Source organism: Oncorhynchus keta, chromosome 31 (genome assembly GCF_023373465.1).
Source record: "Oncorhynchus keta strain PuntledgeMale-10-30-2019 chromosome 31, Oket_V2, whole genome shotgun sequence".
Taxonomy (NCBI): Eukaryota; Metazoa; Chordata; class Actinopteri; order Salmoniformes; family Salmonidae; genus Oncorhynchus; species Oncorhynchus keta.
The window spans coordinates 21,963,828-21,989,011 of NC_068451.1; the positions used below are offsets into that span (position 1 = coordinate 21,963,828).

Sequence of the window (25,184 nt, forward strand, 5' to 3'; positions counted from 1 at the left end):
TTTTTGAGACTTTCTCAATGGCAGTATTAATCTGACAATTTTTGTACCCCCTCTCCTTGAATTTTCTTTGCGGTCTCAGCCATATTTCTGTCCAAATCCGATAGTATTGTTTTTACCAATTCTTGTGATGAGACAGAATTGGCTGCAGGGAAAACTGTTTTTCAACGGAAGCGGATGACAGCTATCAGCCTTCAACAAACTGTTACAATCAGTAGGTGTCCTGTAAAGATCCGTGTATGTTTTGCTGTATTTATACATTGCATGTTGTTGTATAAATGTCATATCAGCATTTTCGTTTTTTTAATCCAATTTTCAATTGACCAAGTCTGATTTGTTCAAACATCTTTAATAAGCAAATATTATAAATAAAAAGTCCATAGAAAAATTTAAAATGTTTAGAAATATGTATACAATTATTTGCAAACTTAGTTTTTTTTGTACAAGGTAATAAAGACAAGTTCACACATTTTCTTATGTCTTTTACACTTTGTTATACTTTAAAATATAAAATTATTTATTTATTATCTGATCCTGAGTCAATGGGAATTCATGTTATTCATTTTGTAGCAGAATAACATAATAGCATAAAAGGGAGAGGCAGGAAATATAAACCATGCCTCAGTTTCTAGTTTGCTGTGATAGCTGTAGAGAACCGCAGTGACGGCTTCCTGTCCAGACAGACTGCAAATGATCTATTGTGGGGTCAGTTGGCACCCCACTGAGAAACACATGAGCTCTTCAGCCCAGAATCATGATCATAGTCACAGGCTCTGTCCATAGTATTGGCTTTGACCTCAGTGCCTCAGGGGGGGATGAGGACTAGTTGTGTGCTGACCTGTACACGCCTACAGCCTCCTTAGATGTCCTCTCCAGATGTCTGAAGCGCATGGCCATGGGGAGCTCCAAGCTAGTGGCACGTCTAGGAGAAAAGGGATAAGCAAAGAAGATGACGATGTGCTTCTGACCTTTCACTTTGAAGTCTGAGAAAAGAGTCACTAGAGACTCAGACACAAGAGGGTAGAACATATTTTTAACATTGCTTGTTAGGAGGAGGTAGTTGCAGAAATGACGGTTTAGTCCAACCACAAAGATCACTTTAGGGGAGTTACAAATACAGGAATGGACAACATTTCAATAGTGAATTAGTTACAGCTATAAAAACGTTTATTTAAACCTGTAGTTGTACAGCTCCCTTGTCACTCATAAGTCTGAATGAGAACATTGATATGTTATGTATACAAACTTATACATGGATCATTTGTTGATGTGAAAGTTGTTTTTTAAAGGAACAACACTTGTACAACAAGTTCTAAGAATGTTCCGCGAGACAAGATCTTTCATGGACTAGCTCCTGCAGTATTTAAGCCAAAGCATCCTTTTTTAAGATGTTAGCATTTAGCTAGCTTCCTTTGCAATGGCCAGCATACACTAACTCTGTAATCCGACCTTGTGGATTTGAGTGGGACTTCATCCTCTTCCTCATCCTAGGGGTTGATGTCAGGCAGCTAGCTGGTGGTGCTGGGAAGCCAGGAAGTTGAACATGTCGAAGTGGACTTCCTGTAAGAGAAGACAGGAACAAGGTGTCACGTTAAATGTTACATTATTACTTTCTTATTATTATTGCTTTCTTTATCATTGTTTTTCCCCCCAGCATTGGTGTAGAATTTGGGATGTGGACATCACCCACACACTCTTCATATGTTAATGAATGGAGCAGCATAGATGTCATACAGGTCTTATTTCTATCTTACGCAGACTGTGGAGGTGGAGATGACGCTCACATAGAAACACAACAGCCACAGCCCTTGTTCCTCTAAACCTGACAGATGTCTACATTCAAAACATACATTCCACCAATACTCTACACAGAGAGACTAGCTTCCACTTTGAAGTTGAAAACCACCTACAGAGGGGAAACCCCAGATTCTCCAGACATTTGCTAGACAGTGGTATGGGTTGACCAACTGCAAGGTAAGGACAAAGTAATACCGGTTCCCACCATTACACTTGTGGTGATTCACCAATTCACCAATGAATACATTTGAATTGATTAAATTTCTTCTAAGCTACGACTCATGATACCTAGTAAGTATTGGTTAAAATGTTTACAAGATATTTAAGATGAATCTGTCAGACAACTCGGACTCAATTTCCGAATTACATTCCAAAATAATGACTTCCCTTATATTTTCTATATTTAACTTCCAGGGCCCCTGTAGTGAACAGACACCGGGACACTGACCTGAGGTAGACCTCAGAGCGGGCACATCCAGAGGGGTTGACAGGCAGGTCCTCCTCTTGGCTGATCTGTTTAAAGAAGCGGAAGGCGTGGCTATGGCAGCGGCGGGCCCCCTGGAGCTGCTCTGTATCATGGAGCAGGCCCAGCATATGGGCACCTGTCATCCCAAGGAAGGACAGCTGCCTAAACCTGGCCCCCGCCCGCGCCTCCTGGACACAGTATATCACTGCCCTCCAGGCCTCTGAGGAGGGAAAGGAGGGGGAAGATGAATGGAGAAAGAGATAAGTAAGGTGTGAGTAATACAGCATAACACACAAATTGAATTAATCTGGATATTAAGCCAACATTATGTGCTAGATGGTTTATTACACAATTTCATTCTAGCCAAGTACGAGAAGGAGTATATTTCATCATGTTATGTTTACTCATATGTAGAAATAGTGGATATTTGTGCAGAAATCATTGTGGTGAGTACTGAGTCATGTAATTCTTTCTAAACTAACATTCTACAGATAACAGACACATGAAGTCTATTCATTTGCCCTTTCCTTCCTGAAACCTCACCCTCTACGCTGTCTGCCTCCACACTGAAGCCGTCATCGCTTTTGATCTCAAAACGGAGGTGGGGCTGATCTCGGCTGGGGTGACACTCATCGTCTGAGGGCAGCAGCTCATCATCTGAGCACGATACAGCACCTGACAGGATGGAAATACCACAGGGTATTTTCAAATCAGGCACACTTGTTTACATTGTACAGGTATAAGAAGTATCATCAGTCATCATCATACAGATATTCTGTTCATAAGGCACTATTACACATAAGTACCTGAGAATGTGTTCCAGTCAGGCAGGGCACTGCGGCCCACTGCCTGGGGAAAGAGTCCTGAGGTAGAGTCATGTTCCCAGGACATCGGACAGAGGAAGCACTTCGACCTCCGACAGGGCGGGCAGATGGAGAGGATATCAGTGGCACCGAGGGGAAACAGTGGAGAGGTGGGAACGGAGGCCTTGGGATACATGGAGCCCCCAGTGTAGAGGGTGATTAGTCCAGCTGCAGTGGGAGAGCTGAGGGGTGCTAGGACATGTCCCTGCGGGTTTGGGAGTAGGGGCTGTGGCGACGTGGGCATGCACGTCTCCTCCAGGTCACTGATGGTCAGGATGTGGTCGGTCGGGTTTGGACTTGGTTGCTCCTGCGGAGGAAAAACAGATAGAAGTACAACTGAACGGACACACAAACAACCAATGCTTTCTGGGTAATATCCATTAATCACTCAAAACCTGACAATTAAAAGTCCTCACAAAGTTTTCTATTTTTTACCCAGAGGTGTCCTAAAAAACAACATTAGCCAACCACAGAACAGTTACCTGGGGAGGGCAGAGGGCGGAACAGTCCTCCAGCTAGTCTCCTGAATTTGGGCCTTGCCCCTTGGTCAGGTTTAGGGAGTGGAGCTGAGAAGCTGGGAGTAGTGGGTCGGGAATGTCCCACGTCAACCTCTTGGGCATCAGATTCTAGAGGTGAAGCAACAACAACAACAACTATGTTTCCTATGCCACGGCTAAGTCTTGCCAATATCCACTTTGCAGTGTAAGAAAGCCAACAGTTACACATTCACACTAATATTTTATACTGAACAAAAATAGAAACTCAACATTCAACAATTTCAAAGATTTCAATGAGAGACAGTTCATAAGGAAATCAGGCAATTTAAATAAATCCATTAGGCCCTAATCTATGGATTTCACATGACTGGGAATACAGATAAGCATATTTTGGTCACAGATACCTTAAAAAAAAGGTAGGGGCGTGGATCAGAAAACTGGTGTGACCATTATTTTTGCTTCATGCAGCACAACACATCTCCTTTGCATAGAGTTGATCACTAAGTTGCTGACGACATAACAGTGGTAGGGCTGATGACCGACAACGATGAGACAGCCTGGCAGTGTGGTGCCAGGACAACAACCTCTTCCTCAATGTGAGCAAGACAAAGGAGCTGATCGTGGACTACAGGAAAAGTCGGGCCAAACAGGCCCCCATTAACGTCCACAGGGCGGTAGTGGAGCGAGTCGAGAGTTTCAAGTTCCTTGGTGTCCACATCACCAACGAACTGTCATGGTCCAAACACACCAAGACAATCGTGAAGAGGGCACGACAACACCTTTTCCCCCTCAGGAGACTGAAAATATTTGGCATGGGTCCCCAGATCCTCAAAAAGGTCTACAACTGAACCATCAAGAGCATCCTGACCAGGTGCATCACCGCCTAGTTTGGCAACTGCTCGGCATCTGACCGTAAGGCGCTCAGTGGGTAGTGCGTATGGCCAAGTACATCACTGGGGCCAAGCTTTCTGCCATCCAAGACCAATATACCAGGCGGTGTCAGAGGAAAGCCCACATTTTTTTTTCCAAAAGACCCCAGTCACCCAAGTCATAGACTATTCTAGGATCGCGTCACGTTATCTCTGTGTATTCAAATTGGCATCAATAAAGTGCAATTGTGTTCCATGTCTGTACCTTATGCCTGCCCATACCATAACTTCACGCCACGATGAGGCACTCTGTTCACAACGTTGACATCAGCAAACCGCTCTCCCACACGACGCCATACACATGGTCTGCAGTTGTGAGGTTGGTTGGACGTACTGCCAAATTCTCTAAAACGACTTTGGAGACAGCTTATGGTAGAGAACTGAACATTCAATTCACTGTCAACATGTCAAAACTTGAGACATCTGTGATATTGTGTTGTGTGATAAATCTGCAAATTCAAGAGTGGCCTTTTATTATCCCCAGCACCTGTGTAATGATTATACTGTTTAATAAGCTTCTTGATATGCCACACCTGTCAGGTGAATGAATGATCTTGGCAAAGGAGAAATACTCACTAATAGGGATTTAAACAAACATTGCTATGATTTTTACATGTTGCGCTTATATTTTTGTTCAGCGTAGCAGTGAGGGTTTTATGCAGTGTTGCATTACCAGGACTCTCACCTGACTGGGGGCAGGAGCTGTGTGCTATAGTGCTATTCTCTCCCTTATCAGGCATCTCTTCAGCAGGTTTCTCAGGGACAGGCAGTCGGACCTCATTTGCATCGCCACAGTGGTTTCACCATGCTCCAGTACCACGAAGAACACCTGGGGAAAGGGGAGGAGTTGAAAGAAAGGAAGTCATACAAAACCATGCATATTTCTGTTTCATTATTAATTATGAATTGCTGCTACTTACTGGAAACCCACGGGAAGAATTGTCCTTGCTTTGCCCAAATTACACCAGGAACACACAATCCCTCCATCAGTGCTCAGACTGTCCGCAAAAGGCTGGACTGAGGGCTTGTAGGCCTGTTGTAAGACAGGTCCTCACCAGACATCATCGGCAACAACGTCGCCTATGGGCACAAATCCACCGTCGCTGGACCAGACAGGACTGGCAAAAAGTGCTCTTCACTGAAGAGTCGCGGTTTTGTCTCACCAGGGATGGTGGTCGAATGAGCGTTACACCGAGGCCTGTACTCTGGAGAGGGATCGATTTAGAGGTGGAGGGTCCGTCATGGTCTGGAGGTGGAGGGTTTGTCATGGTCTTGGGTGGTGTGTCACAGCATCATCGGACTGAGCTTGTTGTCATTGCAAACAATCTCAATGTGGTGTATTACAGGGAAGACATCCTTCTCGCTCATGTGGTACCCTTCCTGCAGGCTCATCCTGACATGACCCTCCAGCATGACAATGCCACCAGCCATACTGCTTGTTCTGTGTGTGATTTCCTGCAAGACAGGAATGTCAGTGTTCTGCCATGGCCAGGAAGTGCCCGGATCTCAATCCCATTGAGCACATCTAGGACCTGTTGGATCGGAGGGTGAGGGCTAAGGCCATTCTCCCCAGAAATGTCTAGGAACTTGCAGGTGCCTTGGTGGAAGAGTGGGGTAACATCTCACAGCACGAACTGGCAAACCTGGTGCAGTTTATGAGGAGGAGATGCACTGCAGTACTTAATGCAGCTGGTGGCCACACCAGATACTGACTGTTACTTTTAATTGTAACCCCCCCCCCCCTTTGTTCAGGGACACATTATTACATTTCTGTTAGTCACATGTCTGCAGAACTTGTTCGGTTTATGTCTCAGTTGTCGAATACTATTATGTTCATACAAATATTTACGCATGTTAAGTTTGCTGAAAATAAACGCAGCTGACAGTGAGAGGACGTTTCTTTTTTTGCTGAGTTTACATGCAGAGCTTGTCTGACGCTTTAAGCACACTGTTTGATAAAATAATTAGACGGCGAGTCTCTCTCTCCTCCCTGCTGCAGCAAACAGACACCACAGCACAGTAAGTGTTTATTGCACTGTACGTGCCAAAGCTGCAACATCATTACAGCGATTTAGTTTCTTACTTGTTTCTCAAACTGAAAAAGGTTCTGTTCCCTATATACCATTTGTTTAGGAAAAACATATCGATTCCTCAAACCCTGATCTCTTTACGTGAAACATGTACAGTGGGGACAAAAAAGTATTTTCCACCATAATTTGCAAATAAATTCATTATAAATCCTACAATGTGATTTTCTGGATTTTTTCTCATTTTGTCTGTCATAGTTGAAGTGTACCTATGATGAAAATTACAGGCCTCTCTCCTCTTTTTAAGTGGGAGAACATGCACAATTGGTGGCTGACTAAATACTTTTTTGCCCCGCTGTATGTACGCATGCATTTATGCCCCTACTCTAAGGCTGATTCCTTGACCGGTCAATATTTTTAATTTGCTGCTTTATGGTTTTGTTATACTCTTGTGATTTCTATGGTTTTAACTAGGTTACCTTTAGTCTTTCATGTTGTCTGTCTGTAATTGCGTAATGACTTGGTGCTGCCTATCTTGGCCAGGACACTCTTGATAAAGAGATTTCAAATCTCAATGAGTGCATGTTAAATATAAGGTTAAATAAAAAAATGTCTTATTCTAGCTCTGAGTCAGTGCCTCAGTCCCCCATCCAGAATAGGCCATGTATATGTAGTGAATGAAATTGACTTTGTGCATCTTATCTTTGGTGTCATAAACAATCTGTGGTTCCTGCCTGTAAGAGAGGAGGGGGAGGGCCCCCTCCAGAGGAACATCTGGAAGAACACCCAGTACGTGTTCTTTAAGTTAAGATAGAGACGGAGCCATTCACGTGTGGCGAAAGCACTCGTGAGAGAGGTCATACCCAGGTGGGGTCTGCCATCAAAAAATATTCTGACAGCTATAAGAACCGTTCAGAATAATGATAGGGATCTGAAGGCTTTGTTTAAAGACTACAGACCTCCTGGAATGAAAAGAGATGAGAGATCTCTGGCTGGCATCACTCACACTTTTTCCTGAGTATGGAGTATCATGTGCGTTAGATCAAATTCAAGACATCTCCAGACACAGAGAAAATTGACAATGCTCCCCGAAATGCCCTGGAAGAATTAAATGGGGAAATTAAATAATTGCATAAGTTAGCTCTGCCAAACAGAGAGGCCCCTGACTATATTTCGGCAGGTCAAGGGGGCACTTGTGCAGCCATTGGTGATGAATGTTTTACTTTTGTCCCAGATCACTTTTCAAATGTGACTGATTTTGCCAAATACATTGCCACTGTTGCTAAGAATAATTCTCCAAAACCAGATTGGACGCTTGCAACTTGGTTTGAATCCCTGTTTGTAAATTGGGGATCCCAAATTGTCCAGGTCAGCATGTGTTTTTTGTTTAGTTTGCTTAATTGTGTTATTAACATGCTGTAAGGCGATTTGTGCCTGTCTGACTGGCAAGATTTCAGCCGCTATGTTGTTTTCTGCTCCTCCAGAGAATGGTGAAACTAAGGAGCTGCCAACTCTGGATGACCTCCCATTTCCCCCTTGTAGATGCAGACGATAAGTAATGATTGAAGTTGATATTCTTTTAAGTTGAGGGTAAGGTCATCTAAACCCTTAATCTGTTTACCATTATGTGGAACACTGAGCTGATGATCAAGGTCTTTGCAGAATTGTTAAACAATAGGGTTTTATATCTTGACTAGGTTGATGTCCCAGGGACAATTAGTGAAAAACATCGGTCAATCCAACCAGATGGTGGAAAGAGGTATGGAAACCATGGATAACATTGAGAGTTGTTCACCTCTGAATCAATAGATCCCTTGTGTATGTATGTTTTTATATACTCACACACATTGGTTATAACTTCTTGATTGTAGATTTGAGCTTTATTATGATTTATGAGATCATTTTAGAGAACCTCCTTTGATAGAAGCTTGTGAATGAAATGGACTTTGTGCATCTTATCTTTGGTCTCATAAACAATCCTTGGTTCCTGCCTGTATCTGGTCAAGAGAAGAGGGGGAGGGCCCCCTCCAGAGGAACATCTGGCAGAACACCCAGAATATGTTCTTTAAGTTAAGATAGAGACGGAGCCATTCACATGTGTGAACCGATCCAATAAATCATGTTTATGTAGGTTTAGATGGCAGTATAGAAGGCTCTATGTAAAGATCATCCTTTTAGAGCTCCCTTCAGACCGGTACTTATGCATCAAAGTTTGACTGTGACCTCTCCAGCTTGCTGACAATAAAGAGTGATTCATTTAATATTGACTTTGGGTGTATGGTATGGTATAACAATCCTGGTATAAGAATTTCCACAACATATACTCAGCTCCTAACCACACTGTCCACGGGTCACTCCCCACCCAGCCCTCCCTTCGCCTCCCTCCTTCCGTAACTGAACACAGAGTGTGTGACCCACTAGTGGCCTCCACAATCCCTCCAGGAGGACAATGATCTCAAACTGCTGCTTTCTCAACTGTTCATGGCCATGTGGCCCTCCCTCAGGTTACCTGTTGGAACATCAGACACAGCTGGTCGTCACGGTTGGCGATGACGCAAGTGCGGCTGAAGAGCAGCGTCTCTGCTCTCTTCTTGGGCCGGGAGATCTGGTCTCCTGAGGCGGTTGGGCAGACAGGTGGAGTCCTTAGAAGAACCGGAGAAGAGGACCTATTCCCGGGCAGCACGCCACCTGGTGCAAGTTGAGAGCAAGGATTGAAACCCCGGACTCATCACACTCTCACTCAGAGAGTGACCCACCAGTTACCTGAGAGGCCTTTCATTTGTATTTCTCCCCTCCCCCAACCTTTATTAAATAACTACTTTGTTTTGAGCACCATAAATCGGTCTCCTGCTGTCTTATTTTATTGTGAGTTTCACCTCTGACTCCCCTGGGCTGCCACCTTTGGCGGAGAATGAGGGCACATCCCTCCCATGCTCTGAAATCACAATAAAATAAGACATCATTACGGAAGATGTTGTAACTCAGCTGGTGCAAGGCCAAACGCAGAAAACTCAAAGCCATTGCACTTCAGGAGGCCGTAACACAGCTTATCCAAGCCATGGTCCAGCCGAACCGAATGACAGAACCAGGCACGGTCCTCACCAAGCTAACTGCTGGAGAGGACATTGAAGCATATCTAGAGGTATTTGAGCACACTGTAGAAAGAGTGATGGCCCAAGGAGGACTTGGCTGGCCCAGAGGACTATAGAGACTTGGCGCTGGCGGACATCAACAACTATGCAGCTCTGAAAACGTGCATCTTGGCCAATAATGGGCACAACCTACCAACCCGGGCCCAAGGGTTTCCTTCCTGGGCCTATAATGGCCACGCCCCGGTGAGACCACACTGGGAGATACGATAAGTTACCCCACCAGCCGCGTGGAAGTGCAAACCCCTCAAGGTAGCTTTGTGATTGTAGCTGGGGTAGTAGAGAAAGTGCCAGTAGATGTCCTACTGGGCCAGAAGTGCCAGATTTTCCAGAGATTCTGGAACAGAGGTGCCACAGCCCCTAGGAGAAGAGCTTAGGGGAAGAGAACGGTTTTCTGACATAGAAGCATCATACCAGTCTGTGCCGCCGCTTCCCTGCCCACCTCCTCAGACTCTGTGGAGGCCCCGGCCAGAAGCCTGAGGAGAACTCCCCAGGTGAAATGTTTTCAGTTTTACTTTGTGGATGAAGGAAAAGGAACTTCACCGGGACAGTACGGCACTGGGAGACGAAGTGGTAGAACAACTCTTAGTTCCCAAATGTTACATCTCAAAAGTTCTATACCTAGCCCACTCACATTTTCTTGGAGCACACCTAGGAGTGGAGAAAACCAATGATCGGATCCGGGCTCGGTTCTACTGGCCCGGAGTGAGGAGGGCAGTCCAGGATTAATGTCGGCAGTGTGAGGAATGCCAGAAAACAGCCCCAAAAGGTAACCTATAGTACAAAACTATTGAGATTGAACTTAGCGCACACCATATACACGGATGTTTCCAGTTATAAATCAGACCCGTCCTGCAACTGTGGGCCTTGTAGTATCTGGGATCTACATCTGTTTATATTAGTTACTGTGCTGTTACTAAGCAGTAATGCATTACGGCAGTGTTCCGTTACTACACCTAATAGGAAATGCACATGCGCACTGGAATGCCGGAAACTGTAGAGCACGAGGGGTTTTGACTAAACGAAAACTAACTGTACTCCCGTCTCCTGCCTGGTCATTTCTCCACAACACAAATATTACAGGCCTGAAGTAGTATACAAACTCGGCCTGAAAAACAACTTTTTTGGTGACAATAATGCCCTTATTGCTGTATACTTTGGAAGTTTTGGAATTAGGCACTTGGTCAAATGTCTTTATAGGTGTTGGCAGAATGTTTCATTTTGCAGTGACATTTGCTGTATCTGATGTTTCTGAAATACAAATACAATTGCAAATTGTTGTGGACCTGTAAACAGATAGTTTGAATTCAATAATGTTTTGCATTTAATTTTCCCCGAACCTATTAGTTTGGTGAACGAGGATGCCTGTAAGTATTTCTACAATATCCCTAACTCCACTGAAGCATTTATTTCCTCATGCGGGCGAACCAACAATCCCATGGGACAGATGGAAGTTGTCGTTTGAGGTGTACATGGTAGCTACCGGCCTGGATGTGGTTATCCCTGAGAGGAAAAGGGCCATTCTTCTCCACTGTTTCGGTGCCGAGGGCCTGCATTTGGAAGATGCGCTCAGGGAGGCACACACACATATGACGCAGCTGTTGGACCTTTGGATGGACATTTCCCGAAGAGTGTGCTTCTGAAGAGACTGCATTTTCGACACCACACACAGCAAGTGGGTGAGTCAGAGACACCGTACGTCAGTGATCTTAAAGGGCTAGGGCAATCATGTCAGTTGGTTTATTTTAGAGATTAAATGATCAGGCACCGGTTTATTGAAAGAACCTCAAGCTCACTGTGTGGAGAGGCTTCTCCTTGAAGATGATGATCTGACTTTAGCAAAAACTGTTTCCCAATTGAAATCAGCAGCTCACTGTGCAACTAAGATCACTGAGGCACAGACACATGCTTCCAGTGCTGTTCAAGCTGTGCATCAAGCTGTGCATCAAGCTGTGCATCAGTCTCAGTGCTCAGACTGTAGCCGTCACTCAGACAGTGACATGAGTGCCTCAGTGCAGTTGATGAGAACCAAGGGCTGTCAACGTTGTGCCAACTGTTGTTCCAACCAATCCTCTACCAAATTTCACAGTGGGTGCGAGACACTGGCTTGTAGGCCTCTCCAGGTCTCGCACCCACTGTGAAATTTGGTAGAGGATCAGTGATGATCTGGGGGTGCTTCAACAAGGCTGGAATCAGGCAGATTTGTCTTTGTGAGGACGCATGAATCAAGCCATGCACAAGGTTGTCCTGGACGAAAACATCCTTCCTTCTGCTCTGACAATGTCCCCCAACTCTGAGGATTGGTTTTTCCAGCAGGACAATGCTCCATGCCACACAGCCAGACCACCAGATCAAGACCCTGTCATGGCCAATCTCCAGACCTGAACCCCATTGAAAACTTCTGGAATGTGATCAAGAGGAAGATGGATGGCCACAAGCCATCAATCAAACAAAGCCGAGCTGCTTGAATTTTTCGCCAGGAGTGGCATAAAGTCACCCAACATCAATGTGTAAGACTGTGGAGAGCAGTTAATAGAATAAAGCAAAAATGTTCATTTTACCCAAACACACACCTATAAATAGTCAAACCAGAGAAACTGAACATTTTGCAGTGGTCTCTTAACGTGGTCATAAAAATACTTTTTGACAAGTTATAAGCATGAAAATAAAGATGCTTAAAACATTTGACATTTTAGAGAGATTTTTGAACAATATAGGGGCCTCCTAGGCCTTGTTAAAGATAAATGTCTATAAAGAATGATTGGTATAAGATATCTGCCCCCTTTTTGGGGCACATGTTAACAAGATGTTGGGTAATCACTCGAGGGGAATTTTGACCAACTGAGCATCTCAGTGTACAGCTCAATAGGCATTTTGTAACATTTCGGTCTTCTGTTATGTATTTAAAGTGACATATTGGGTTGCAAACTCAAAAATTAATACATTTATATCTGACTGTTGGACCCAGTTTATTTTCTGTTTAGGTGACCTTAGCAGACATGTTACTTCTGTGGGTAAGAGGAGGCTTTACAACATCCTTACTTTCACAGCAAGGAAAAACATCCTCTTACAGTGAATTAGTGATGAGGTTCCTTCTATCAAAGATTGGCATAAGATACTATTTGAATGGGTGCCACTGGAATATCTGACATGTACCTTGCATTCTAAAACAGATCCGTTCTAAAAAAAAGTATGGGAACCTTATCTAAAATATCTAGAAACTGAGGTATCAGGTATTGTGCTGCAAGGATTCTCTTAGAATGGTGTTGATCTATTTATTTCAGACATTGTACGTTCCATGTGTTGAACCTAACTTATTGATTTAAACTGAGCTTTTGTGTTTAATTTCTATTTGTATGTTGGTTTAAAATGTGTGTATTGAGAGACGCAATGATGGGGATGAAGTGAAAGAAGCTCCGAGCGGGGAGAGGAAGATTGTATGTATATATGTATGCAGGAACGTGGAAGTGAGTGCTGTTTTTTGCTTTGTCTTTGTATCTCTTAATATGGGTGAAAATTGTGAAATTCCAATAAAAATGCTGTTACAAAAAAAGATGGGCCCTTTACTTATGACTTAAACAGATCAATTTATGCCCCCTTAATAACATATTACTGCAGTGGGCTACATCAGGGGCACACAGTGTTTCCTGGTAGTCTTAAACAAATCTACAGTGAAACAAAAGTGTACACCTCACACACATGGTTATGGACTTAAAAAAGAAGACACCAGTAACATCAACCCCTGGGATCTTTTCAAATTCTTGCAGAACAACAGAACAGCATCTTTGTATTTTAGAACATGACCATAAACAATGTGTTACGATGCCTGTATCAGTTTGACATTTAAGACACTGAGGAGATGAGGAAGAGGGGATAAAGGCATGTCTGCGATTTGATGTAATTGAAGTCTCGGGACTAGAGATGAACATCATCAGTGTACAAGCTTATTTTATGGTGAACATCACCAATGAGAAGCCCTTGTATAGCAGGCGTTACTCTGGTGGCCTCGGCCAGTGGTTCCATAGTGAGTGCAAATAGGAGCAGGGACAAAGGACAGCCATGTCTGGTACCTCTATGTATAGAGAAGCTATTTGACCTTAGCCCATTAGTAAGGACACTAGCCTGAAGATCATCATATAAAACTTTCACCCATTTTTTATTGTCCCCTAGGCCAAATTTAGTCAGAGCAAAGAATAGGTAAGACCACTCCACACAGTCAAATGCTTACCCAGCATCTAGTGAGAGCACAAGGCCATCCATAGTACTTCATTGGTAGGCTTGAATTATATTAAGAAGTCGCCTGACATTGTTACATGACTTTCGGCCCTTAATGAAGCCAGTTTGGTCTCCTTTCACAATTAGTGGCAGTGAGTCCTCTAATCTTGTGGCTATAATTGTAGAAAGCAATTTTATATCCACATTCAGAAGGGAAATGGGTGTGTACGAGGAACAAGACTCTGGACATTTTCCCTGTTTGAGAGTAAGTGATATGTTGGCTTCTCAGAGTTTGAGGGAGCTGGTCTTTTGAAAATGAGTGGTTAAACATATCAAGCAATGGCTCAAGGATCAGGCCATGGAACTCCTTATAAAACTCACTACAAAACCTGTCTGGTCCTGGGGCCCTACCATTTTTCAGATTCTTAATTGCTATTTGTGACCAGATCATCACAAATAGCTTTAAGCGACCTAGCTTGAGGAGAGAGTGAAGCTATACCACTGGGAAACTTGTCAATAAGGGGCTTCAACAAACAATTAAAATCTCCTCCAACCACTGCAGTGTCTGAGTTCAATTCTGAAAAGTCTATAAATACCTTAGTGAGGAAATCAGGGGGGTGGGGAGTAAATATCCATTATGGAAATGTTCTGCCCAAAAGGGCCCATCTTAAAGAGTAAAATTACCCCTTCAAAAAGAGGATGGTGTGATTGACTGAGACAGCCACCCCCAGGACCACACATAACTGTTTTCAAACATTTGTTATGTGTTCTCCTGAGGTGTAAGGGTTGTAAACATTTGTTGACCCTTCATATAGATACGCCGAGAAGTCTTTTGGAAGGTCAGAGGTTTGACAGGTTGAAAAAAAACGTTGGTACAAGCACACATACAGACACACACAACCATATGTATTTGTCTTAGAAAAAAATGTTTCCAGTAAGTTTCTCTGCTTGTAACCTATCGCCCTGCCTCAGGTTCACACACACAGAGCCTTATATTTCATAAAAGGTCAATTACATTTTAAAACCCTTTATTTCTTTGAAAATGTTACCACCAACATTTAAACATATTACTATTATTAAAAGTTACTATGCAATATTAAACTATACCTCTGTTTTTTTACTCAACCTTTGTTTGTCATACAGAACTACAAAATACATATTTAAAAAATATAATTATTTTTAACTGTTGGAAAGACAGATATTTTAAAAGAACACACACACACACACACACACACACACACACACACACACACACACACACGACAAGTCTAACAGTTACTTATACTCAGGCAGACCTACCCGGAAAATACATTTTCATTTCACAAGCTCCCGTAACAGCAGCTCCATAAGTTCACCACAAAAATTCCCAACTGTTTCACATGTTCAACCTCAGGCCTCCCCAATTCACTATATAAATACCCATCTGTTTAAAATGGTCAAACTCAGGCCTCCCCATTGACTACATAAATTCCCAAATTTCCCAGCTGTTTCACATCTTCTTTCAGTTCAACAAGGTCACTACATATCAATCACCAGGACAACTTTATTGCAAACACATGCTTTACCCAAAACAGCTGCACTATCAGGTTACATAAGCACTCACTCAATAGCTTGAGAACACCTGGACAGGATGTCATAAATCGCACAACTACGTGACACATAAAATAGGTCATCAATCACTTTCGGACACATGCGCTCAACTATAACTCTTCTATTAGTATTACTAGTACCTCTAAATCACTATTCTTCCATAAGTTGCTAGCAGGCTCTTGAGGTTTTAGCGTGCAATTTGAATTTCAGCACAAATCTCCCATGACATTTGGGTGGTTCCACGAAATGGGTCCCTTTTGTGTGTCTTTCATATTTTAAGTAGAAATTGGACCCCATATTTAATTTTAAAAGCCTGTTATATTAAATGAAGTGCCCTTTAATATAGACCACATGGATAATTACATAAATCAGGTCTTTCATATGAATGAAGACTGAAAAGACTTTCAACTTTTAAACATTTAATAGTCAAATGATAGTGTAAAAGCAGGTGAGCTGGTTCTACTCTTTTGTACATTTTCTGGTGTTTTGAGGTTGAAAACTGAGTGGGTTGAGCATAACAAGTCAACCCTGTTACTCAACAATTTACGTTGTGAAGCTTACATTCAATTCCCCCTTCCTGTTGCACACAAACTTCCATTCCCTCTGTCAAAGCGTATTCATAGCTGATTTAAGATGAAATCGTCATCCCTGTTACTTTATTAGCCACTTAATATAGTCATTATTTTATTGAACCTCTTGAGATGGGAAAACATGTTTTTTATTAAGTTGACTGTGTGCTCATGATATAATGTTAAAATTATGTGAAATCAGGTTTTTCTCCAAGTTACACTAAGCAAAAGGGACTCATTTCATGGAACGACCCATTAATACATGATTTACACATTTGTTCTAGAGGAACATGTGATCCTGCTGGACCCGGAGATCCCTGGGGTGAAGAACACCAGCCACCTAGAATCTCCCTGCTCCTTCCCCGACACCTGGATCACCTACACCTACTCCTTGATGGACAGAAAGAGCCCCCTGAGGGCCGTGCTGGAGGGGGTCATCATCAAGCACCCAGACGGGACTGTAAGGACAATTGGCCAGGCTGCTGAGAAATGGACCAGAACGACGCATTGGAAATATGCACCAAGCACATCTTGCTTACGGTTGTCTAGTCTGGGTGTGTTCTGTGTTGGGTGCGGAAAAGATGGCTCCATCCAGATACAATCACGGAGTCTCTACCACCTGCAAAGGCACTGAGATATAACAGGAGGGCCAGTAGGAGGCATGCTTTCCTTAGGGACCCCAAAGTCGCAAGGCAGTGATTGGGAACACTGTTCTTTTGCATTAGGGTTCAAATAAGATATTTAACTGTGATAACATGGCGCTTACCACTTAAAGCAGGGATGTTAAAACCTCTTAGTGATCCCTTCACGCGCCAATCCCGTTAGCGGGATAGATTTGACAATATCCAGTGAAATTGCAGAGCGCCAAATTCAAACTACAGAAATATCAATATTCAACATTCACAAAAATGTAAGTGTAATACACTCAAATAAAGCTTAACTTCTTGTTAATCCAGCTGCTGTGTCAGATTTCAAAAAGGCAAAAGCACACCATGCAATTATCTGAGGACAGCGCCCCGCATACAAACACATGAAAATAATTTTTCAACCAGACAGGTGCGACACAAAAGTCAGAAATAACGATACAATAAATGCCTTACCTTTAAAGAGCTTCCAGTTAATGCAATCCCAAATGTCTCAGTGACACAATGAATGATCGTTTTGTTCGATAAATTCATTCTTTATATCACCAAAATGTCCATTTATTTGGCGTGTTTGATTCACAAATACACCGGTTCCAACTACAAAGGAATCTAAAAAGTTACCTGTAAACCTCGTCAAAACAATTCAAACAACGTTTCTAATCCAACCTCAGGTACCCTAATATGTAAATAATTGATACATTTAAGACGGGATAATTTGTTTCCAATACCGAAGAAAAATAACACGGAGCGCGCTCCTGTTCACGTGCAAAATGTTATGTTTGTTATATTAGTTTCTTTTTTTCCCCCATGTGCTGGTATTTTTTTTGTGTTAAGATTATTGCGTATTAGTTCGATTGACAAAATACTAGAGACCTTCTGAGTGACACATGGAATGAATAGCACTACTTCTTCATTTCTCAAAAGAAAAACATCGACCAATTTCTAAAGACTGTTGACATCTAGTGGAAGTCATAGGAACTGCAACCAGGTTCAAAATAAATAGGTTTCCTATAGAAAACTATTGGAAAATCCTATGACCTCAATTTTTTCCACCCTGGATGGTTTGTCCTCGGGGTTTCGCCTGCCAAATCAGTTCTGTTATACTCACAGACATTATTTAACAGTTTTAGAAACTTTAGAGTGTTTTCTATCCAAATCTACCAATTATATACATATCCTAGCTTCTGGGCCTGAGTAACAGTGTCACGCCTTGGTCATAGTGTTTTGTGTTTTCGTTATATATTTGGTCAGGCCAGGGTGTGACATGGGTTTAAATGTTGTGTTTCGTATTGGGGTTTTGTGGCATTGGGATTGTGGCTGAGTAGGGGTGTAGCTGAGGTTTGGCTGCCTGAGGCGGTTCTCAATCAGAGTCAGGTGATTCTCGTTGTCTCTGATCGGGAACCATATTTAGGTAGCCTGGGTTTCACTGTGTATTTCGTGGGTGATTGTTCCTGTCTCTGTGTTAGTGTTCACCAGACAGGCTGTATAGGTTTTCACGTTCCGTTTGTTGTTTTTGTATTTATTTGAGTTATTTCATGTATTGCTCTTCTACATTAAAGACATGAGTAACCACCACGCTGCATTTCGGTCCGACTCTCTTTCGACAAACGAAGAACGCCGTTACAAACAGGCAGTTTACTTTGGGCTTGCTTTTCATCTGGATGTCAAAATACTGCCCCTAGCCTTAAGAAGTTTTAACCCCGGTGTCCTGAAAAAGGAGAGCCACACACTCCAGGAGCTCAGATGCAATAATGTAATAACCAACGTTTTGACAGAAAAGCTGTCTTCATCAGGGTATAGCGACAAACGCTGCAGGTCACTAGTTTGTATAGTGTCAAAGGACACACACAGGTGTCTGTAATCTTGACCGGGTGTGGCTTGACATCATTGGTTCATTTTCAGATATAAATAGAACATACAAAAAACATGAATGGATAGCATACAATCATAGATAACATTTATAATGAATAGCAAAATCACAATAATGGCTTCAGATCAAAGTCTACGTTGAGCCCGAGGGGAGCACGGGTCTTTAAATGTAAGATCCAGGCAGCCTCTCGTTTTAACAATAAGGGAGGGTGATGTGTTCGATGCCAATATTACGTAGGGATGAAATTGAGTGGTTCACTTCCAAAAAGTGGGCCGCAACTGGGTACGTTGAGTTTTTGCACGTAATGGTACTACAACCCTCACTTTTAATTCACCCTTGGTTTTACCCACATCATTTTACCACAAGGACAAGTTAAGATACATAATACCGTTGATTGGGATCTGTTTCCCTGTTTGGGGGTGTTTAAGGGATCTACATTTGACATTGCATTGAGCGCAGACGTTACATTTGTAGAGTCCATCCGGTAGAGGTGCAAATAGACACTGTGCAGGGGTTAATCAGATAATGAGATTTCTGTCCCGCAAGAATACGACCAAGGGAGGGTCAGAAAACACATTACCGATACGGTCATCGGATCTTAGAATGTGGCTGTTCAAACGATTCCCTTAATTTGTTCAGAGCACTTTAAATAGCGGGTAGTGAAGACGCAAGAATGCTTCTTTTTGCGAGACTGTCCTTGAAAGAGATTAAGGGACATTTTAATGTTTGTGCTTTTCTTAACTCATTTCTGTGTTCTATACATGTGCTGTTCTACAAACCAATTTCTGTGTTCATGCAAGTGGCTGACTGGATAAGTCACACCTATCAGTAACTGCAATTTGGCAGTAAGCCCAGAACGTGTTTTGAGAACAAAAATATCTGTTTCAAGGTCTCAGCTTAGAGAAAGAAGCCTTGTGAGGTGTTGGTCTGTCATGTTATGAAACAAAATGGTAATGATTAATTAATTATTCTAAATCATGCAAATGTAACTAGTCTGTGTATAGCCGTATATAAGACAACTGTTGGGACTGCCCCGGCAGTTTTTCCTGACAGACGGGAGTACTATAGTGCAATGAGTTGGTTGGAACCTTTCTAGCGCGCTGATATATAAACTATTATTAATTTAAGATTGACATTCAGTGTCCCTGTGTAAATATTTGTTTTGGATTTGCTCAATGGCAGTATTAAATCAGACAATTTTTGTACCCTCCCCCCTTGAACTTTCTTTGCATCTCAGCCATGTTTTTGATGCGACAGAATTGGCTGTAGGGCAAACTGTATTTAATGGGAAGCGTGTGACAGCTATCAGCCCTCAAACTGTTACATCAATAGGTTTCCTATAAAGATCAGTGTATAGAACATCATCCTCACACGAAATCAGATAAAGGAAACTGATTTGACGTGTGTCAGATGGCATCGTACATCTCAGATGCTCAGAACAGGTGTTAAGTTCCCAACCTGGCCCTCACACAATCATTATCATCGATTGTCAAATGTATTATCACCAACCAATGATATTGCTGTACTTATACATTGCATGTTATATAAATGTCATATCAGCATTTGTTTATTTACATTTTCAATTGACCAAGTCTGATTTGTTCAAACATCTTAACATCTTTATTAAGCAAATAACATTATAAATAAAAAAAGTGCATAGAAAAATTAAACGGGTTTAGAAATATGTATACAATTATTTACAAACTCAGGGTTTATTTGTACAAGGTAACAAAGACAAGTTCACACATTTTCTTATGTCTTTTACACTTTGTTATACTTTAAAATAACCCTACCATATAGAACATACAGCTTTCTGAACCAGTTCTGGGAGAGATCGTCATGGTAACTTCAGGTTTCCAACTAGTGCTTTGTATGCTTCATCGAACACACAGGCCAGCTCTGCAGGACATTAAAACCAAGTTACTCTTATTATCATCATCATCATCCTCTTTTTTGCATTAGTATTCTTTAACATCTGTCAGAACTACTGAGGTAGAATCCTGGCAAAAGGTTGGGGAGTGGAGTGGGCATAGAGAAACCTTCTCCTCTGAGAAGTGTTCCCACATCAGGTTTTAAGCAGAAAAGGAAGCTAGGTAAAGGATAGCCGTATCCCTGAAAACCAGATGCATCCTGTTAATGGCAAACTCTGCTAAGGGTGTTAGATGATTGACACATGGGAATACAGGCTCCATCTCACTGATTGGTCGCGCATGCAGGCGGGCTTAAGCTCTTCCTTACTGTGTATTACATTCCAAAAGGACAGTGCTCATTTCCTTTAGATTATTATCTCTAGCTTGAAAGGTTCTCTGTGGCACGCAGATGGGAAGAATAGCATGGACTCGAATGCTTGCTATTCTTCTGTTATAAGGCCTGCCGATAATAAGGCCTGCTGTACTTTCTCCATGAAAATAATACCAGAACAAAGAAATAAAATCAAAAACAATTAAAAAAGACCTGCTTTAGAACAACGTCTTGTGTAAAGACTGAAATGTTATACACAACTTTCCTCAAACATCAAGGTTCAAATAAAAGAAAGAGGAAACAAAGTAAACAAAAAGAGGAAACGAGGGGAGGAAGATTTCCCACAAGACCACCACCATTTACACTAAGCAAAGCTAGTTTCACCAGTCCAAAATCTGAACAGAAACATGAATAAATACAACTATTCTAGAGCTCAAGCATTCTCCCACTGTAAAGATGTGAACAACAGTGTGTACATTTGATTTCCTAATATGTCTGACTGAACTGACAGCGTTGTCTAAAGTTGTACGACAGCAAACGTTAAGGTGCTGAGTGCATTCTCTCCCTATCTTGGTTTTACACCAAGACATGATTCTCTCTTAAAGCCATCCTACGGAGCAACATACAGTACAGTACTGGCCTAATGCTATGCTTGAGATCTCCAGTGCACAGGGGTGCTGTCAGTCCACAGTCGGGAATATATAGAGTTTATAACACATCTCTTAGTGGTGTAACATGGACAGTGTTCCACCCTTTGTGGATTGCGGAGAATGTAAGAGAGAAGTCAGTTCCTTGTTAACTCCACTGAATGTTGAGAAATATGGAGTCTGGATTTTGTTAGTTCACTAAAGACGCGCAACTGTAACGCAGCAAAGTCGTAGGCCAAATATTATTGCAAAAGGTAATCAGCATTTGCCATGATAGTAATAAAATATATTTTAAAATAAAAAAAGATGCACTGAGGTTTCCAGCTAAACCCTTCACTCTTGGATTGGGTAGTGTTTGCAACATACAAAAATGGCGAATGGAAAGTTCTTAAAGATATGATTTAGCTGCAGCAAACTCTTTAAGGGTGACACTGTTATCTAACCGTTTAACTGAACATAATGGAGGTCCCTTCCCCGGTCTGTGTGACAGGGGAGTGGAGAATGGATAGAAAAATAGGTATTATTTGCAGGGTCTCTGACCTAGGAGCCTCCAAGCCTATTGCCCATCATATCTAGCACCATGGTTCTCTGAACAGTCAACGGAAAGCAAATATGTACAACCTGACGCATGATGAGCACTGTGAAATATGATTTCAAATAAATAAAACTATGATTACAGGATCAAGTAAAGATGGAGATATGGCTAAGGGATCAACTAGATAGCATGGAGCCAACATGATTATGGGTGTCAAAATTAAAAATCTACCCCCGCCACCCGACAACAAAAGAAAGAATATCTCCAAGTCTAGCTTTTCTGGTCCACCCTTATTTCAACAGAAAGGACTTGACGTTATGGCGTCAAGGAAAATACCTTCATGCAACATAGAACCAGCATAACCACAACAGATGTCTGCAGGGTTTCTGTTCTCAAGAAAAAACCCACACTATAACGGTAGCTACTTCCACCCTTTCCTGTGGTGAACTTGTCCAAAACTTGGCAAGTGCATATTGGTTAGAAGTCAATGTGAGCTTATGGATGCATGTCTCTGTGTGGCGCTCCTCTTCCCTCTTGCTCCCCATCTCCTGGCCCTGGTTCCTCTCCCAGTCTCTTCGTAGTGGCTCATCCTTTCCTGTATTTTCTCCTCCCCCACCTCCCAACCCAGTAAAACCTTAATTTAAAGATTTTAACCTCTGTCTTCCCCTGTTGCCTCTGCTCTCACCCCCTTCCCTTGTGCCTTATTCCCCCTGCAGAATATGTGGCAGTACCACGTCCTCCTCCTGCCCCTAGTTGAGGAAGCGTCTGCATTTCCGGGCCCCGCAGTTGCAGTTGAGCTTGCTTGCTGGGTCTTCGATGGGGAACTTGTAGTCGTAGGTGAGCTCCTCGCCCCGGTAGATCTTGCGCAGGGCGAAGATGACGATGTGCTTCTGGCCCTCCACGTTGATGACGCGCGAGTAGCAGTTGGGCTCGCACGAGTGGTTGATGAAGCGCGCCGCATTGCCGTGCATGGTGGCGTCCACCACGTCAAAGTCATCGATACGGAACATGTAGCAGCCGATACCCTGTGGAGGAAGGAGGGAAAAGAGACAGGGGACTTAGTTTTAGTTTAACATGTATTATGTTGGTATCAATAACATTTATTCATTCAAGCCCACAATTAGTGGATTTTTAAAAAGTCCACCAACTAAGGTCTCGTTGGCACAAACCATAGTTATGTCGTCTCAACCACAATCTGGACTGATTGATCTCACCTTGCCATCGTAGTACTTCTCCCGCTTGTCTGTGAGCACTGAGCGAATGACGATGCCGGCATACTCGATGACCATCTCCTGAGCATCGATGTTCCTCTTGCAGAACAGACCTCGGCCGTGGATAGCAGACCTACACCAGAGAGAGATGTCAAAAGAGGCCCAAGTATGAACAACAGTTTCCATAGCTAATCTCCTTGGCAATTAAAAGGATGTGATGATCACATTATTTATTTATTTATTTATTATCTGATCCTGAGTCAATGGGAATTCATGTTATTCATTTTGTAGCAGAATAACATAATAGCATAAAAGGGAGAGGCAGGAAATATAAACCATGCCTCAGTTTCTAGTTTGCTGTGATAGCTGTAGAGAACCGCAGTGACGGCTTCCTGTCCAGACAGACTGCAAATGATCTATTGTGGGGTCAGTTGGCACCCCACTGAGAAACACATGAGCTCTTCAGCCCAGAATCATGATCATAGTCACAGGCTCTGTCCATAGTATTGGCTTTGACCTCAGTGCCTCAGGGGGGGATGAGGACTAGTTGTGTGCTGACCTGTACACGCCTACAGCCTCCTTAGATGTCCTCTCCAGATGTCTGAAGCGCATGGCCATGGGGAGCTCCAAGCTAGTGGCACGTCTAGGAGAAAAGGGATAAGCAAAGAAGATGACGATGTGCTTCTGACCTTTCACTTTGAAGTCTGAGAAAAGAGTCACTAGAGACTCAGACACAAGAGGGTAGAACATATTTTTAACATTGCTTGTTAGGAGGAGGTAGTTGCAGAAATGACGGAATGGTTTAGTCCAACCACAAAGATCACTTTAGGGGAGTTACAAATACTGAAATGGACAACATTTCAATAGTGAATTAGTTACAGCTATAAAAACGTTTATTTAAACCTGTAGTTGTACAGCTCCCTTGTCACTCATAAGTCTGAATGAGAACATTGATATGTTATGTATACAAACTTATACATGGATCATTTGTTGATGTGAAAGTTGTTTTTTAAAGGAACAACACTTGCAGCCATGTACAACAAGTTCTAAGAATGTTCCGCGAGACAAGATCTTTCATGGACTAGCTCCTGCAGTATTTAAGCCAAAGCATCCTTTTTGAAGATGTTAGCATTTAGCTAGCTTCCTTTGCAATGGCCAGCATACTATAACTCTGTAATCCGACCTTGTGGATTTGAGTGGGACTTCATCCTCTTCCTCATCGTAGGGGTTGATGTCAGGCAGCTGGCGGTGCTGGGAAGCCAGGAAGTTGAACATGTCGAAGGTGGTCTTCCTGTAAGATAAGACAGGAACAAGGTGTCACGTTACATTTTACAGTATGCAGGCTTGACGTTCTTTATCATTGTTTTTCCCCCCAGCATTGGTGTAGAATTTGGGATGTGGACATCACCCACACACACTTCATATGTTAATGAATGGAGCAGCATAGATGTCATACAGGTCTTATTTCTATCTTACGCAGACTGTGGAGGTGGAGATGACACTCACATAGAAACACAACAGCCACAGCCCTTGTTCCTCTAAACCTGACAGATGTCTACATTCAAAACATACATTCCACCAATACTCTACACAGAGAGACAAGCTTCCACTTTGAAGTTGAAAACCACCTACAGAGGGGAAAACCCAGATTCTCTAGACATTTGCTAGACAGTGGTATGGGTTGACCAACTGCAAGGTAAGGACAAAGTAATACCGGTTCCCACCATTACACTTGTGGTGATTCACCAATTCTCTGAAACTTCCAAATGAACATATTTTTATTTATTAAAACTTCTTCCAACCAATAACGCATGATTAGTGTTGCACATTTTGGGGAAAATTCAGAGGTGGAAACTTTCCGTGGAAATTAACGGGAATATACGGGAAAATATGCAAATTAATATTAACATAATTTAAAAGTAGATGTTTTTTGCATT

At 42.5% G+C, this 25,184-nt stretch overlaps 1 protein-coding gene across 4 annotated transcripts in view; it reads right to left on the reverse strand.

Moving 5' to 3' along the window:
- Window positions 1–573: 573 nt before the first annotated feature.
- The window catches only part of LOC118373824 (histone-lysine N-methyltransferase 2A-like), a 73,477-nt gene continuing 48,866 nt past the window's right edge, over window positions 574–25,184 (reverse strand). For 3 of the 4 annotated variants that reach the window (XM_052489938.1, XM_052489939.1, XM_052489940.1), the window contains exons 31-34: window positions 24,431–24,538; window positions 23,807–23,890; window positions 23,251–23,380; window positions 20,211–23,061 (exon numbers count right to left, since the gene is read on the reverse strand). In XM_052489938.1, the coding sequence (XP_052345898.1) occupies window positions 22,786–23,061; window positions 23,251–23,380; window positions 23,807–23,890; window positions 24,431–24,538 (598 nt within the window). In that variant the 3' untranslated portion in view covers window positions 20,211–22,785. Of the gene's footprint in view, window positions 920–20,210; window positions 23,062–23,250; window positions 23,381–23,806; window positions 23,891–24,430; window positions 24,539–25,184 lie in introns of those variants that run through there. The other variant, XM_052489941.1, reaches the window with a different exon arrangement.